Source organism: Zea mays, chromosome 4 (genome assembly GCF_902167145.1).
Source record: "Zea mays cultivar B73 chromosome 4, Zm-B73-REFERENCE-NAM-5.0, whole genome shotgun sequence".
Lineage (NCBI taxonomy): Eukaryota > Viridiplantae > Streptophyta > Magnoliopsida > Poales > Poaceae > Zea > Zea mays.
The window spans coordinates 234,900,470-234,917,249 of NC_050099.1; the positions used below are offsets into that span (position 1 = coordinate 234,900,470).

The 16,780-nt window shown below is 44.4% G+C and overlaps 1 protein-coding gene across 1 annotated transcript; it reads right to left on the reverse strand.

Moving 5' to 3' along the window:
* Positions 1–2,242: 2,242 nt before the first annotated feature.
* On the reverse strand, positions 2,243–4,627 carry LOC100193099 (uncharacterized). The gene is made up of 3 exons (NM_001310330.1): positions 4,424–4,627; positions 4,096–4,171; positions 2,243–3,974 (listed from the first exon to the last, which is right to left on the reverse strand). The coding sequence occupies exons 1-3, from the start codon at positions 4,445–4,447 to the stop codon at positions 2,608–2,610; spliced, it is 1,467 nt and encodes a 488-aa protein (NP_001297259.1). The 5' UTR covers positions 4,448–4,627; the 3' UTR covers positions 2,243–2,607.
* Between the last annotated feature and the right edge of the window lie 12,153 nt (positions 4,628–16,780).

The following is a 16,780-nucleotide window of genomic DNA, read 5'->3' on the forward strand; positions in this document are numbered from 1 at the left end:
AGCTCAGGGAAGGTGTTTTTTGGACCTTCGGCTTCCCGAAGCTTAAGAGACTTCTTTCACGGATCAAGCTCGTTACGAAAAACGATCTAGCGCCGCGAAAGGGGCTACTGTTGGGACTATGCTTCGTCGCCGAAGGTCTTGTAGGAAGAAGCAGCTTCGGCTGAAGCTGTCCGCATGAGATGACCGAAGGATCCTCTTCATGAAGCTTCGGAATTAGAAACCGACTTAAAAGTAGAATGACCTTTTAGTCCATAAATGTTTGGGTCGCTGTTGTAATCCCTTATAAGGGGCATAATTGTAATTCCCCACAGGCTGTGTCCTGTGCCTATAAATAGTGAACAGTATTCCTTTACTGTTCACGCATTCCTGTATTTGCAATCGCATCATTCGGGAACCAATCTTTGCCAAGGCAGAGGTATAACTGTATTCAATGATTAAATATACTGAGTAGATATAATATGGTTCGTTTATGATTCATTTATCTTTGATACTCTATATTTTATGTTATCTTATACAATCTATTAAAATTCAATTACGAAGATTTAACCTTCGTAATCGTATTGTCATCAACCTTCGTCCAAGGTCCATTAATCCCCAAGGGAATAATGCTTCGTTGGACGAAGGACATTAACATTTAACATTTTATGTTGTCTTGTTCTTAATTCATAGCATTTGAGAACAAGTCCCCAACACGTGGGATCCACACGCACTATCACGAAGAGACATCAGCAACAGATTAGCTACAGGGACCCATATGGCGAGTGAACAGGACGAAACACCATACCAGGGGTACGACATCGCACGACCCTACGGACGACGTCAGTAGGACCACGCCACTAGAGACAGCAAGCCAAGCTCCCTTCTAGTAGAATATGAATAAAGTCGTCCCTTTAATTATAAAAGGGCAGGGGCAACCTTCCTTCTACACACAAGCGCACTAGATGTAACACAATCTACTGCAATTCCACGATCAACACTACACTGGACTAGGGGCCCGACCTGAAGCAGAATAAACCCGTGTCTTAGATTTCTCATCGAGTCCCAGCAACTCACCATTCAGAGCAAGTCCACGCTAGCACCCCTACCGAATACAAATCTCATTGTCCCCCGATTTTCGAAACCACGTCATTTTTATCTTGAGTTTAGGAGAAGTCGTACTATAAAGGGGGACTCAAGAATAGTTAGTCAACTGTTGAACCAAATGCTCAAAATCTGAGATTAATACCCTATACCTAGCTAAATCTGCCACCAAAATTTTAGATCCTATCTCCTGATTTGGCAAGGGCGACAATGGCGCCCTTAACATATCCATTGGAACCTGAGTATAAATACCCATATATTCACCCATAACGCGCTACATGGCGCCCATAACATATCCATTGGAACCTGAGTATAAATACTCATATGTTCACCCACAACAGCTACTGCTTCTTCTTCCTCGCATTTGATCGTTGCAAAATAGAAAACTACTGCGCCCTCTCCTTTGTTGTTCCCTCTCAAGCTCCCAAGCAAATCTTTGATTCCAACCATCAAAACTTGAGAAAAAAAAGGCAGCAAACTTTCACTGGAGAGTGGATCCATTGGTTTCTCATCTCAAAGAGCATTTGGTTCACGTTTTAATGCCGGTTCTAGGATTTATTACTCTTGAAGCTTGCTTCTAGCTGGTTATGTGTTGTCCTTATGCTTGTAAGTGTTGTGGCAGCCTTGGGAAAGGGTAGAAATTTACCTGATCTAAGCTCTTCTAGGTGCGTTTTAAATTTGGTTTGAAATCCTCTGCGTAGGCCAGCACTGCCGCCCTATTAGGCCGACAGTGTCACCCTATGATCTGACGAAATTTCGACTTGAATTTTTACAAGCCTATTCACCCCTTCTAGTTTTGCACTGTTTACTTAGTAGTGTTTGAAATAATACATCAATCCGTGTTTTTGCACTGTTTACTGGGCAGTGTTTGAAATAATACATCAATCCTTGCATGATTCCTGGTTGAACACGATGTAAATAAATTGTTATATCTGTCGTAGCCTACCCGTTCTCCTGTGTATACACCATTTTAGTGGTTCGGTGATAGCCTCGGAAACCAGATGAAATACCAGCAGTGTACTCAATCCTTGCGAAATTGTGTGCTCCAGAAATCAGCTGACTCCGATAAACAGAACTTATTACCATATATATAGTTAGTTAGATTAGAAGAGAAATCACGACATATTCACACTGATTTACGACTGAGATTGACAACATTGTTCTACCATTAGTCCACCTTTATGAAGCCAGGAGGGAAGAAGAACCCACAAGCGAACGACCCCGTACGAAGTCCCTATCGTCTCCTCTCTCCTCCCCTCCCTTATGGAAACCTCATAATTACTATACCTAACTTCGCATTCAAGGAAGTTCCTTTTTTTTTAAAAGCAAGGCGAAAATAAGCTAGAGAAAGGGGGGGAAGGAGCAGGAAAGGGACAGGGTTCTAGCTAGGACTCATCCCCAAGCATACTGATTGTTGATTGATTCACGGCGCTTCAACCATGGCGATGTCTGTCGGTGATCAGCGGTGACATTGAGCTCCTTGAGATGGTTTACTTGGAACAGGGCCATTCCATGCGGAATTGCTGATCACATCAGTGAGCAGCTGTTGGCGTTCTCGTCGCTGAAGATGTTGTAAGGCTCAGCATGCGAGTGCGGGGGCAGCACTGGGTAGCCCATTGGGTAATGCATCGGTGGCCGGCCATAGCCGTAGCCCATTGCCGCCGGGTATCCTGCACCGCCGTTCCCGTGCTGCTGTTGCTGCTGCTGCATCATCATCATCTGCTGCTGCTGCTGCTGCATCAAGGCCATGTACTGCTGCTGCGCCACGGGGTTCCCGGATGCCGCGGCGGCCTGAAGCATATCCGCCCCAGAATGCATTCCGCCGCCCAATCCCGGGTGGAACCCCAGGCCCGGCATGCCGCCAGCTCCGCAACCGCCACCGCCGCTCTGCTGCATAATACCCATGTGCGGGTGGCCAACCGGCATGCCCATAGGTCCGCCGCCCATCTGGGCCGTGCTGGGGAAGCCGGCACCAGCACCACCAAGAATGTTAGGAGGCCTCATCATGCCTTGTTGAGGCAGCATTCCGCCCATCGGGCCACCGACACCGACGGCGGCGGCGCTGCCGCCGCCCTTCTTCCCCTGGCCCAGGTGGGCCCCGCCTCCCGGGGCGCCTCCCTTTGCATTGTGCGGCTGCCCACCGGCACCGCCGTGGTTGTTTCCCTTGATCTGCACCGGGATCTCGTTCCCCCCACCACCACCCTTCTTGCCGCCACCGCCCTTCTTGTCGCCCCCGCCGGCCGGCGGCGGCACAGCCATGGGCTTCATCATCATCTTGGGGTCGCCGTAGACGTCGTCGTCCAGGCCGTCGTCGTCGTAGTCGTCCTCGTCGTCGTCGAAGCCGTCGTCGAAGTCATCGTCGAACTCGCTGCCGTAGTCGTCGAAGTTGTCCTCGGGGAGGGCAAACTTGACGGACTTGGGGTCCTTCATCGGCGCAGCCGCGGGGAACGCCGGCATATTGCCGCCCAACAGGTGCGGCGGAAGCTTCAGCCCCTTCATCTGCAGCTGCTGCTGCAGCTGCTGGAGCTGCTGCGGCGTCGGCTGCGGCATCACCATCTTAGGATTGCCCACGCCACCGCCTCCGCCACCGCCACCGCCAGGGCCCTTGTGACCGCCGCCACCCGCACCGCCCTTCTGGGCCTTGCCGCCGCCGGCATCCTTGGAATGGCCCTTGCCACCTCCGGAGTCCTTGGAATGGGCCTTGCCGCCGCCAGCCTCCTTGGAATGGGCCTTGCCGCCGCCATGGTAGGCGTTCTGAGGGATGCCGGGCTTGGAACCCCACAGCTGAGCCGGCTTGCCGGCCTTGTTGAGCTTCCTGATGATGGTGTCCGGATCCAGCAAACCGGACACCGTCACCTTGCCCTGTTCCGCGTCGATGCTGCTCTGGTAGACACCTACAGGTTAAATTTCATCACGTCTCCGTCAGAAGCAGACGCAGACCAAACGTTGACAGAGAAACAGAAACAAACAGCAAGCAAATCGCTGCCGCAAAAGATGAGTTTTTTTTTCTTGTACCGTCGATCTTGTGGAGGGTCTTCTTGACCTTCTTCTCGCACCCGTCACAGTGTATGTTCACTCTCAGCATCAATGTCTGCAACGAGGAAGGAAAACGTCACGGAAAACAACAGAAACAGAGGGGATTTCATTTCAAGGGACAAGAACAAACATGGCAGGACTGCAGGAGAGGGAACATATGCTGCGAGCACACAAGCAAAGCTGCCTCCCGCCTGCCTTGATTGAAAATGGCAGCAAAAAGAAAAGAAAAAAGAAGCAAGAGAAGATGAACAGTAGAGGAGCTGAGAACAGGCCAGCAAATGCCTCACACACACACACACACCTGCACCTTGAGGACATCCTCCTTGCTCATCCTGGAACTAGAACAGCACCTCTGCTAGCTCAATGCTACACCGAACTACCAAAGGCACAACACAAGAGGTTTCAGATCTGGCGCCCGAGCTCTCAAATCTCAGGAAGCAGTAGGGAAGGGCGGTGTATGAGGCTGCAATAATATCTGGCTTCCCAGGCAAGTGACTGTCCTGTGAGCGAGCCTACTCTGTGCTCAAGATTCAAGAAGGAAGGCTAGCGGAAGGGTGCGAGTGTGCCGCAGAGGGAGAGAGAGCGGTGGTACAGCGGCATGCCATGGGCTCGCAGCCAAAAACTTCATGTGAGGGGGCCACCAAGGCAGGCGCCATGTGACCCTTGTCTCCTCCTCGCTTTCACACAAGCCACGAGCACATCCTGCACAGAGCACACTGCACCGCAAGGGGATACAATTTTTCCAACGCTCCCTCCAGTCCTTTTCCATCAATTCCCTAATTCGCTCCTCCTATGAATACATTAGCTCTAGATTGCCGTGGTATCCGGCTATACAACAAGTCGTAATAACAATGAGCTAAGGTGTCGTTTGGTTCGCAAAATATAACATAAATGATAATGATAACGATTCACATTCGAATACCGGTTGTAACAAATTCGAATAGGATGGTATCCATTTGTAGTATGATATCGATTACGGTTAAACTTAAACAAACATAATTTAAAGTTATCAGTTAATCATTACATTACAATATGGGAACCAAACGCTACCTTGGTACTACTACCATTCTACCAAAAACTTTCCCCAACGCAAGCATCAGTTTAAAGCAAAATTACGACAACACAAGCGGGTCAAGCTAAAAAAAATGGTACTACCATTCGATTTTCTTTTTTTTCGTTTGAGATCGTTCCAAAGAAATGAACTAACAAGGGCTACTATTTCTGTTTGGGGCCTTATTCTTATGAAGGTCCTCGAAATACAAAGATAATGGTTGTTTTCTAGTATATCTAGTATTACCTTCGTCCGTAGTACCTTCGGATGGATAAGTCAGAGGGTAAGAAGCACGCTTCGGAATATTACCGTGAAGGAACAATGGACAAAATGCGAAGCAAAAAAGACAACTTCACCCTTGTTGTGTACTATAACTCAAATATATAGGCTTGAGGGTGTGAATTGTAAATTTTACCAAAGTTGTATCCCGCGACTATAAATAGGTGAGCAGTGCCCTGCATAAATTCACCTTTTTGAAGGGCCTAGGCTTCATCTTGCTTAGCCTTCGAAGTACCTTGGAGCTATATTGTGTCAAAAAGTCGAAGGTATGTTTATAAATTCTTGTAATATGAAGGGAGATGGAAAAAATAATGCTAAGGATCCTGAGATGAATTATATACTTTATTGTTCATCATCATTTTTTAATACAACTTTACTTATATTTCCTTCTAAAGACCCTCGTTCTCAAGCTAACACTTCAACGAAGTGGTAAATTGAGAATGAAGGTTCAGATTTTTTAACTTATGTTGCCTTGTTTTTAATGTCATGTAGCAATTAAAAACAAGATCACAACATTGGCGTCCACCTCCGGTGAACTCATTTCTGCAACCACAACAAGCTTCATCATGGCACCAAAGAAGTCAGCAGCAGCTAGCTCTGTCCTCACATCCTTGGACATGAACCAGGGAGAAGAAGCATTGCAGCAGGCACACAACCAAAAGAGGAAGGCAGTCAGTCCGACTCAAAAGACGAAGCACTTGATCAAGAGATACAAAACCTAGAGGCCATCCATCAACAAGTGGAAAATCGCAAAGAAAAGATGCTTCGTCTCTCAGAATTACAAAAGAAGATTACTGTCGCAACCAAAGAAATGTGCAACATCGTGTAGACCATAGAACAACCAGAACACTAATACCAACACAGGGATCTTCGGAATGAAGACCACAACCAAGACAATCTTCGGTACGATGTTTTCAACCACAATGATTTTCTCTATGATGATGGTTCCCCTGGCTGTGGAGTTGCATGCACTACCTTGGCCACCTTCGTACAAACCATCATGGTTACCAATGTATGATGGCCATTCTTATCCAAAAACAATTCTTGATGAGTTACAAGGCCACAATATCTTCGTATGGGGGTAACACATCGGTGATGGCAAAATAATTCGTCATGGCGGTCAGGAATGTCGCTCAAGCGTGGTATTCTTCCCTCCATCTAGGGGAGTGACTTCTTGTCAAAAGCTTAAAGATATGTTGATTACAAATTTCCAAGGTTTTGAAACGAAGCCAGTCACTGCCTTGGCACACAAGACCATGAAGAGTAACTGCAAGCTTATGTCAGAAGGTTCCTTCGGCTAAGAGCACAAGCACCAACAGTTCTGAATGAGATAGTTACAAAAGTCATGATCAAGGGACTTTGACCAGGGTCGGCTGCTCAATATTTTGCCAGAAAGCCTCCTCGACTTTGGAAAAACTTCTCCAGAAGATGGATGAATACATCAGGGCAGACAATGATTTTCGCCACAGAAGATAAGAAGCTCAAGGATATGCAGAAATGACTACGAGCTTCGGAGGGCGTTTTCAACCAAGGCATGTCAGAAGTATACACAACCAACATCAAGCATAAGATAAGATAGATCGGACTCAAGGTCAGCAGATTTAGTCACAAGTCTCCAGTACTCAACATCAATCATCACAAAGCAGGTTTAGACCACCAAAGGGTGGCAGAGGAAGGAGAAGCTCTAGTGGAAGGTTTAATTCTCAGCCAAGAAAGGTATTCTTTTTTCTATGGGGAAGATAAAGGACACATAACAAAAACATGTTAGGTGACAACTCAAAAGCAAAGGACATTGTTGAAGCTCAGGCAGGTCAAAACCAGTCAAAGCAAGTTTTTCACACTTCATCTTGTTATTCTCCGTATATTCCAGAGTATGTTCACCATCAACATTCAAACCCTCAACCCTCAGGGTCTATTGCTTCGTGAAAGGGAAATAGGGTCAGACCTTTTCCTAAATGATTTTGGTGGTTGAAATGCCCAACACAAATAATTGGACTAACTAGTTTGCTCTAGATTATATATTCTACAGGTGCTAAAGGTTCAACACAAACCAATAAAAAGATCAAGTTATGGTTCAAAAGAAAGGAGCAAAAGAAACCGAAGAGAACCCTAGTCTGGCGCATCGGACTGTCCGGTGCGCCCATCGACAGACAGCCTCCCCAACGGTTGGTTTGGTGGTTGGGGCTATAAATACCCCCCAACCACCACCACTCCAATCATCCAAGTTTTTCAGACATCTCATTCAATACAAGAGCTAGTGCAATCAATACAAGACACAATTCAAAAGAATCAAAGCCTCTTCAAGTCCTAAATACACTCCAAACATCTAGTGACTAGAGAGAGAGTTTTTGTCGTGTTCTTTGAGCTCTTGTTCTTGGATCGCTTTCTTCTTCCCCATTCTTGTTCTTCAAAGCACTTGTAATCAAAGCAAGAGACACCAATTGTGTGGTGGTCCTTGTGGGGTCTAAGTGACTCGGTTGATTAAGGAGAAAGCTCACTCGGTCTAGGTGACCATTTGAGAGAGGGAAAGGGTTGAAAGAGACCCGGTCTTTGTGACCACCTCAATGGGGACTAGGTTCTTAGGAACCGAACCTCGGTAAAACAAATCACCGTGTCATCCGCTATATTTCTTTGGTTGATTTGTTTTCCCTCTCTTTCGGACTCGAATTTATTTCTAACGCTAACCCCGGCTTGTAGTTGTGCTTTAAGTTTATAAATTTCAGTTTTCGCCTATTCACCCCCCTCTAGGCGACTTTCAATTGGTATCAGAGCCTGGTACTTCATTAGAGTCTAACCACTCGAAGTGATGTCGGGAGGATCTGCCAAGAGGGAGATGGAAATGGACACAAGCCGCAGGAAGGCTCCATCAAGGGAGTCCGGCGCCAAAGGAAGGGAGGACTCACCTCCCCGCATCAAGTCGCACCGAAGTGGCGACAAGAAGAAGAAAATGAAGAAAGTGGTCTACTACGAGATCGATTCTTCATCGCCCTCCGGCTCCGACGCACCGTCCGTCACTTCTAAGCGCCATGAGCGCAAGAAGTTTAGTAAGATCCCCTTACGCTATCCCTGCATTTCCAAATGCACTCCTTTACTTTCTATCCCATTAGGCAAACCACCGGTTTTTGACGGTGAAGATTATTGTATGTGGAGTGATAAAATGAGGCATCATCTAACCTCACTCCACGCTAGCATTTGGGACATTGTTGAGTTTGGAGCGTAGGTACCATCCATGGGGGATGAGGGCTACGACTCGGACGAGGTCGCCCAAATCCAGCACTTCAACTCCCAAGCCACTACTATACTCCTTGCCTCTCTATGTCTAGAGGAGTATAATAAGGTGCAAGGGTTGAAGAGTGCCAAAGAGATTTGGGACGTGCTAAAGACCGCGCATGAAGGAGATGAGGTGACCAAGATCACCAAGCGGGAGACGATCGAGGGGGAGCACGGTCGATTCATCCTCAACCAAGGAGAGGAGCCACAAGCCATGTACAACCGGCTCAAGACCTTGGTGAACCAAGTGCGCAACCTCAGGAGCACCAAATGGGATGACCATGAAATGGTCCAGGTTATTCTTAGATCACTCGTATTTCGTAATCCTACTCAAGTTCAATTAATACGTGGTGATCCTAGATATAAGCTAATGTCTCCCGAGGAAGTGATAGGAAAGTTTGTGAGCTTTGAGTTGATGATCAAAGGCTCCAAACAAATCATCGAGCAAGGCGGCATCTCCACACCCGAGGTGCAACCTGTCGCATTCAAAGCGACAGAAGAAAAGAAAGAAGAGTCTACATCAAGTAGGCTCCCCGATCGACGCCTCCAAGCTCGACAACGAGGAAATGACGCTCATCATCAAGAGCTTCCGCCAAATCCTCAAGCAAAGAAGGGGGAAGGATTATAAACCCCGCTCTAAGAAAGTGTGCTACAAATGTGGTAAGCCCGACCATTTTATTGCTAAATGTCCATTATCTAGTGATAGTGACAGGGGTGATGACAAGAAGGGAAAGAGAAATGAAAAGAAAAGATACTACAAGAAGAAGGGCGGCGATGCACATGTATGCCGGGAATGGGACTCCGATGAGAGCTCCACCGACTCCTCCGACGAGGACGCCGCCAACATCGCTGTCAACAAGGGCCTTCTCTTCCCAAACGTCAGCCACAAGTGCCTCATGGCAAAGGACGGAAAAAAGAAGAAGGTAAAATCTAGAGCCTCCACTAAATATACAACATCTAGTGATGAGGGTAGCTCTAGTGAAGATGAGGATGATTTGCTTAGTCTTTTTGCCAATCTTAACATGCAACAAAAAGAAAAATTGAATGAATTAATAGGTGCTATTCATGAGAAGGATGAACTCTTGGATATCCAAGAGGAATTCCTTATTAAGGAAAATAAAAAGCATGTTAAGGTAAAGAATGCTTATGCTTAGGAAGTAGAAAAGAATGAAAACTTGACTAAGGAGCTTAGCATTTGCCATGACACCATTTCCAACCTTAGAAATGAGAACGGTAATTTACTTGCTAAGGTTGAAAAATCAAATGTTTGTCATGATTCAATTGTCAATCTTAAAAATGATAATGCTAGTTTGATTGCTAAGATTGATAAATTGAATGAATCAATTTCTAGCCTTAAAATTGAAAATGCTAGTTTAATTTTAAAGGCTAAAGATTTAAATGTTTGCAATGCTTCTATTTCAAATCTTAGAGATGATAATGCTATTTTACATGCTAAGATTGATGAATTAAATGTTTGCAAACCCTCTACATCTAGTGTTGATCATATCTCTATTTGTACTAGATGTAGAGATGTTAATGTTGATGCTATTCATGATCACCTAGCTTTAATTAAAGAACAAAATGATCACATAGCTCAATTAACTACTAAAATTAATGAGCATGAGATAGAGAATGAAAAATTTAAATTTGCTAGAAGCATGCTCTATAATGGGAGACGCCCTGGCATTAAGGATGGCATTGGTTTCCAACAGGGAAGCAATGTCAAACTTAATGCCCCTAAAAGATTGTCTAATTTTGTTAAGGGCAAAGCTCCCATGGATCAGGATAACGAGGGTTACATTTTATATCCTGCTGGTTATCCTGAGCATAAGATTAGGAGAATTCATGCAAAGAAGTCTCATTCTGTTTCTCACCATGCATTTATGTATAAGAATGAGGCATCTAGCTCTAGGCATTCTACTCATGTTAAAATGACTAAAAAGAAATCTCCTATTGCATCAAATGAGACTAATGTTTCATTCAAGACTTTTGATGCTTCCTATATGCTCACTAACAAATCAGGCAAAGTAGTTGCCAAATATGTTGGGGGCAAACACAAGGGCTCCAAAACTTGTGTTTGGGTACCCAAGGTACTTGTTTCTAATGTGAAAGGACCTAAGACCGTTTGGATACCTAAGAACAAGGCCTAAAACTGTTTTGCAGGTTTATGCATCCGGGGGCTCAAGTTGGATAATTGATAGCGGGTGCACAAACCACATGACAGGGGAGAAAAGGATGTTCTCCTCCTACGAGAAAAACGATGATCCCCAAAGAGCTATCACATTCGGGGATGGAAATCAAGGTTTGGTCAAAGGACTTGGTAAAATTGCAATATCTCCTCACCATTCTATTTCCAATGTTTTGCTTGTAGATTCTTTAGATTACAATTTGCTTTCTGTATCTCAATTATGCAAAATGGGTTACAACTGTCTTTTCACGGATATAGGTGTTACTGTCTTTAGAAGAAGTGATGATTCAGTAGCATTTAAGGGAGTATTAGAGGGTCAACTATACTTAGTTGATTTTGATAGAGCTGAACTCGATACTTTCTTAATTGCTAAGACTAATATGGGTTGGCTCTGGCATCACCGACTAGCCCATGTTGGAATGAAGAATCTTCACAAGCTTCTAAAGGGAGAACACATTTTGGGACTAACAAATGTTCATTTTGAGAAAGACAGGGTTTGTAGCGCATGTCAAGCAGGGAAGCATGTTGGTGCCCATCATCCACACAAGAACATCATGACGACCGACAGGCTGCTTGAGCTACTCCACATGGATTTATTCGGCCTGATTGCTTACATAAGCATCGACGGGAGTAACTACTGTCTAGTTATTATGGATGACTATTCTCGCTTCACTTGAGTGTTCTTTTTGCAGGAAAAATCACAAACCCAAGAGACCTCAAAGGGATTCTTGAGATAGGCTCAAAATGAGTTCGGAATAAGAATAAAAAAGATAAGAAGCGACAATGGGACGGAGTTCAAGAACTCACAAATCGAAGGCTTCCTTGAGGATGAGGGCATCAAGCATGAGTTCTCTTCTCCCTACACACCTCAGCAAAATGGTGTAGTGGAGAGGAAGAATAGAACTCTTTTGGACATGGCGAGGACCATACTTGATGAGTACAAAACTCTGGACCGGTTTTGGGCTGAGGCGATTAACACCGCCTGCTACTCCATCAACCGGCTCTACCTTCACCGAATCCTCAAGAAGACATCACATGAACTCCTAACCAATGTTTCATATTTTTAGAGTCTTTGGAAGCAAATGTTTTATTCTTATTAAAAGAGGTAGAAAATCTAAATTTGCTCCTAAGGCTGTAGAAGGCTTTTTACTAGGATATGATTCAAACACAAGGGCATATAGAGTCTTCAACAAATCCACTGGATTAGTTGAGGTTTCTTGTGATATTGTGTTTGATGATACTAATGGCTCCCAAGTGGAGCAAGTTGATCTTGATGAGCTAGATGATGAAGAGGCTCCATGCGTCGCGCTAAGGAACATATCCATTAGGGATGTGTGTCCTAAGGAATCCGAAGAGCCTCCACAAGCACAAGATCAATCGTCATCTTCCATGCAAGCATCTCCACCAACCCAAGATGAGGATCAAGCTCAAGATGATGAAAATGAAGATCAAGAGGATGAGTCACCTCAAGAGGAGGACAATGATCAAGGGGGAGATGATAATGATCAAAACAAGGAAGATGATCAAGAAGTACAGGGTCAAAGACCGCCACACCCAAGAGTCCATCAAGCGATCCAAAGAGATCACCCCGTGAACTCCATCCTCGGCGATATTCATAAGGGGGTAACAACTCGATCTCGAGTCGCTCATTTTTGTGAACATTACTCTTTTGTGTCTTCTATTGAGCCATACAGGGTGGAAGATGCATTAAGAGATTCAGATTGGGTATTGGCAATGCAAGAGGAGCTCAACAATTTCACGAGGAATGAGGTTTGGCATTTAGTTCCACGTCCTAACCAAAATGTTGTAGGAACCAAGTGGGTGTTCCGCAACAAACAAGATGAGCATGGTGTGGTGACAAGGAACAAAGCTCGACTCAAGGCCAAGGGATATTCACAAGTCGAAGGCTTGGATTTTGGTGAAACCTATGCACCCGTAGCTAGGCTTGAGTCAATTCGCATATTACTTGCCTATGCTACTTACCATGGCTTTAAGCTTTATAAAATGGACGTGAAAAGTGCCTTCCTCAATGGACCAATCAAGGAAGAGGTCTATGTTGAGCAACCTCCCGGCTTTGAAGATAGTGAGTACCCTAATCATGTCTATAAACTCTTAAAGGCGCTTTATGGGCTCAAGCAAGCCCCAAGAGCATGGTATGAATGCCTAAGAGATTTCCTTATCACTAATGGCTTCAAAGTCGGAAAAGCTGATCCTACACTCTTTACTAAAACCATTGCAAATGATTTGTTTGTATGCCAAATTTATGTTGATGATATCATATTTGGGTCTACTAACAAATCTACATGTGAAGAGTTTAGTAGGATTATGATTCAAAAATTCGAGATGTCTATGATGGGGGAGTTGAAGTATTTTCTAGGATTTCAAGTCAAGCAACTCCAAGAGGGCACCTTCATCAGCCAAACGAAGTACATTCAAGACATACTCAACAAGTTTGGAATGAAGGATGCCAATCCCATCAAAACACCCATGGGAACCAATGGGCATCTCGACCTCAACACGGGAGGTAAATCCGTAGATCAAAAGGTATACCGGTCGATGATAGGATCTTTACTCTATTTATGTGCATCTCGACCGGACATTATGCTTTCTATATGCATGTGTGCAAGGTTCCAAGCCGATCCTAAGGAAGTTCACCTTAGGGCCGTGAAAAGAATCATGAGATATTTAGTTTATACACCTAAGTTTGGACTTTGGTACCCCAAGGGATCCACTTTTGATTTAATAGGATATTCAGATGCTGATTGGGCAGGGTGTAAAATTGATAGGAAGAGCACATCAGGGACTTGTCAGTTTTTGGGGAGATCCCTGGTGTCTTGGGCTTCAAAGAAACAAAACTCAGTAGCTCTTTCTACCGCCAAAGCCGAGTATATTGCCACATGCCATTGTTGTGCGCAATTACTTTGGATGAGGCAAACCCTTAGGAACTATGGCTACAAATTGAGCAAAGTCCCTCTCCTATGTGACAATGAGAGTGCAATCTGCATGACGGATAATCTCGTTGAACACAGCCGCACTAAGCACATAGCAGTTCGATATCACTTTTTGAGAGATCACCAACAAAGGGGGGATATCGAGATTGCCTATGTTAGCACTAAAGAACAATTAGCTGATATCTTTACCAAACCTTTAGATGAGAAAACCTTTACCAAACTTAGAAATGAGCTAAATATACTTGATTCTCGGAACTTTGATTGAAACTTTGTACACATAGCTCATTTATATATCTTTGATCATATCTCTTTTATGTCTATGACTAATGTGTTTTCAAGTTTATTCCTATGCTAAGTCGTAGATTGAAAGGGAAATGGAGTCTTCGGCGAAGACAAAGCTTCCACTCCACTCTATGGGTATTATTTACCCTTCGCCGTCACTCCGCACCATTCTCCACTATGGTATAATCTTCACTCATGTGTATTTGTACCATTGGAGGAGAAAGTAAGAGGGCTCTCAAACGTCTCCATTTTTGGTGATTAATGCCAAAGGGGGAGAGAATATAGCCCAAAGCAAAAGGACCGCACCACCACCAAATTTCAAAATTTCTTAAAGTAGTATATTTCAAATTGATATATTTAAAGTAGGATTTTTCAATTGGTATCTAAATCTTTTTCATATTAGTAAAACCCTCTTGAACACTAAGATGAGAATTTCATCCAGGGGGAGTTTTGTTTAAGTCAAAAGAAAAGCTTTTGAAACAGGGGGAGAAAAATTTCAAATCTTGAAAATGCTTCTCGAAATCTTATTCATTTACCTTTGACTATTTGCAAAAAGACTTTGAAAAGGTTTTCCAAAAGAATTTGCAAAAACAAAACAAGTAGTGCAAATGTGGTCCAAAATGTTAAAAAGAAAGCAATCCATGCATATCTAGTGAAAGTATAAAATGGTTTAATTCCAAGCAACCTTTGCACTTGCCTTATGCAAACTAGTTCAATTCTGCACTTATATATTTGCTTTGGTTTATGTTGGCATCAATCACCAAAAAGGGGGAGATTGAAAGGGAAATAGGGTCAGACCTTTTCCTAATTGATTTTGGTGGTTGAAATGCACAACACAAATAATCGGACTAACTAGTTTGCTCTAGATTATATATTCTACAAGTGCTAAAGGTTTAAAAGAAAGGAGCAAAAGAAACCGAAGAGAACCTTGGTCTGGCGCACCGGACTGTCCGGTGCACCACCAGACAGTGTCCGGTGCCCAGGGTCGTACTCCTTCAAACTTGCCACCTTCGGGTTTCTGGAGAGCCGCTCCGCTATAATTCATCGGACTGTCTGGTGTGGCACCGGACTGTCCGGTGCACCAAACGAAGCAATGGCTAACAGCGCAACGGTCGTCTGCAAAAGTGTGAACAGTGCGTGAACAGTGCGCGCAGAAGTCATAGCAGGCGTAAGAGGCGCACCAGACAGTGAACAGTACCTATCCGGTGCGACACCGGACTGTCCGGTACTCCAAGAAGTCAGAGCTCCAACGGTCGAACCCGTCAGAACCCTAACGATTGGGTGATGTGGCTGGCACACCGGACAATGTCCGGTGGCGCACTGGACTGTCCGGTGCGCCTATCGACAGACAACCTCCCCAACGGTTGGTTTGGTGGTTGGGGCTATAAATACCCCCCAACCACCACCACTCCAATCATCCAAGTTTTTCAAACATCTCATTCAATACAAGAGCTAGTGCAATCAATACAAGACACAATTCAAAAGAATCAAAGCCTCTCCAAGTCCTAAATACACTCCAAACATCTAGTGACTAGAGAGAGAGAGAGAGAGTTTTTGCTCGTGTTCTTTGAGCTCTTATTCTTGGATCACTTTCTTCTTCCCCATTCTTGTTCTTCAAAGCACTTGTAATCAAAGCAAGAGACACCAATTGTGTGGTGGTCCTTGTGGGGTCTAAGTGACCCGGTTGATTAAGGAGAAAGCTCACTCGGTCTAGGTGACCGTTTGAGAGAGGGAAAGGGTTGAAAGAGACCCGGTCTTTGTGACCACCTCAACGGGGACTAGGTTCTTAGGAACCGAACTTCGCTAAAATAAATCATCGTGTCATCCGCTATATTTCTTTGGTTGATTTGTTTTCCCTGTCTTTCAGACTCGAATTTATTTCTAACGCTAACCCCGGCTTGTAGTTGTGCTTTAAGTTTATAAATTTCAGTTTTCGCCTATTCACCCCCCTCTAGGCGACTTTCACTTCGGCAAGTCACTCTTCAGCTCGTTGGATTTTACCTCAGCCATTCACTCCAACACCTTCTTCATATGAGCAACAACCTCTAGGACCATCTCAGATCCAACAACTGTTTTCTACACAAAACCTACTACAACGCGGTACAAGGGAACGATCTGAGGCTAGAACTGTTAATAGTGCCATTCCAGAATTAAAACACATCTACTAAAGAACCTAAGGGGCTAGCTCTAGAGGATGGAGCCAAAAGAAGGGAAAATCTAGGAATATTTCAATTTCCATTTTTCTACATTTTCTATTGCAAGAGAACATTGAGAAGGTACATCCTTCAACAGCTTGTAATAAATATGAGGTTACATCATCGAGTGTAACAAAGGAATTGATGAAGCTCTAAAGTTGTTTCTAAGGGAATGCAAAGATCAGTTGAAACACCTAGTAAAGGTGGAAAAAGCTCTAAAGTCGTTCCTAAGGGAATGCAAAGCTCAGGAAACACCTAGTAACGGTGGAAAAAAGCTCCAAAGTCGTTCCTAAGGGAATGCATAATTCAGTTGAAACACCAACTAAAGGTGGAAAAAGCTCCAAAGGTGTTCCTAAGGGAATGCAGAGCTCAGACAAAACACCTAGTAAAGGTGACTGACTCCAAAGTCATTCATAAGGGAATGCAGATTCATTAAACAAGATCACTT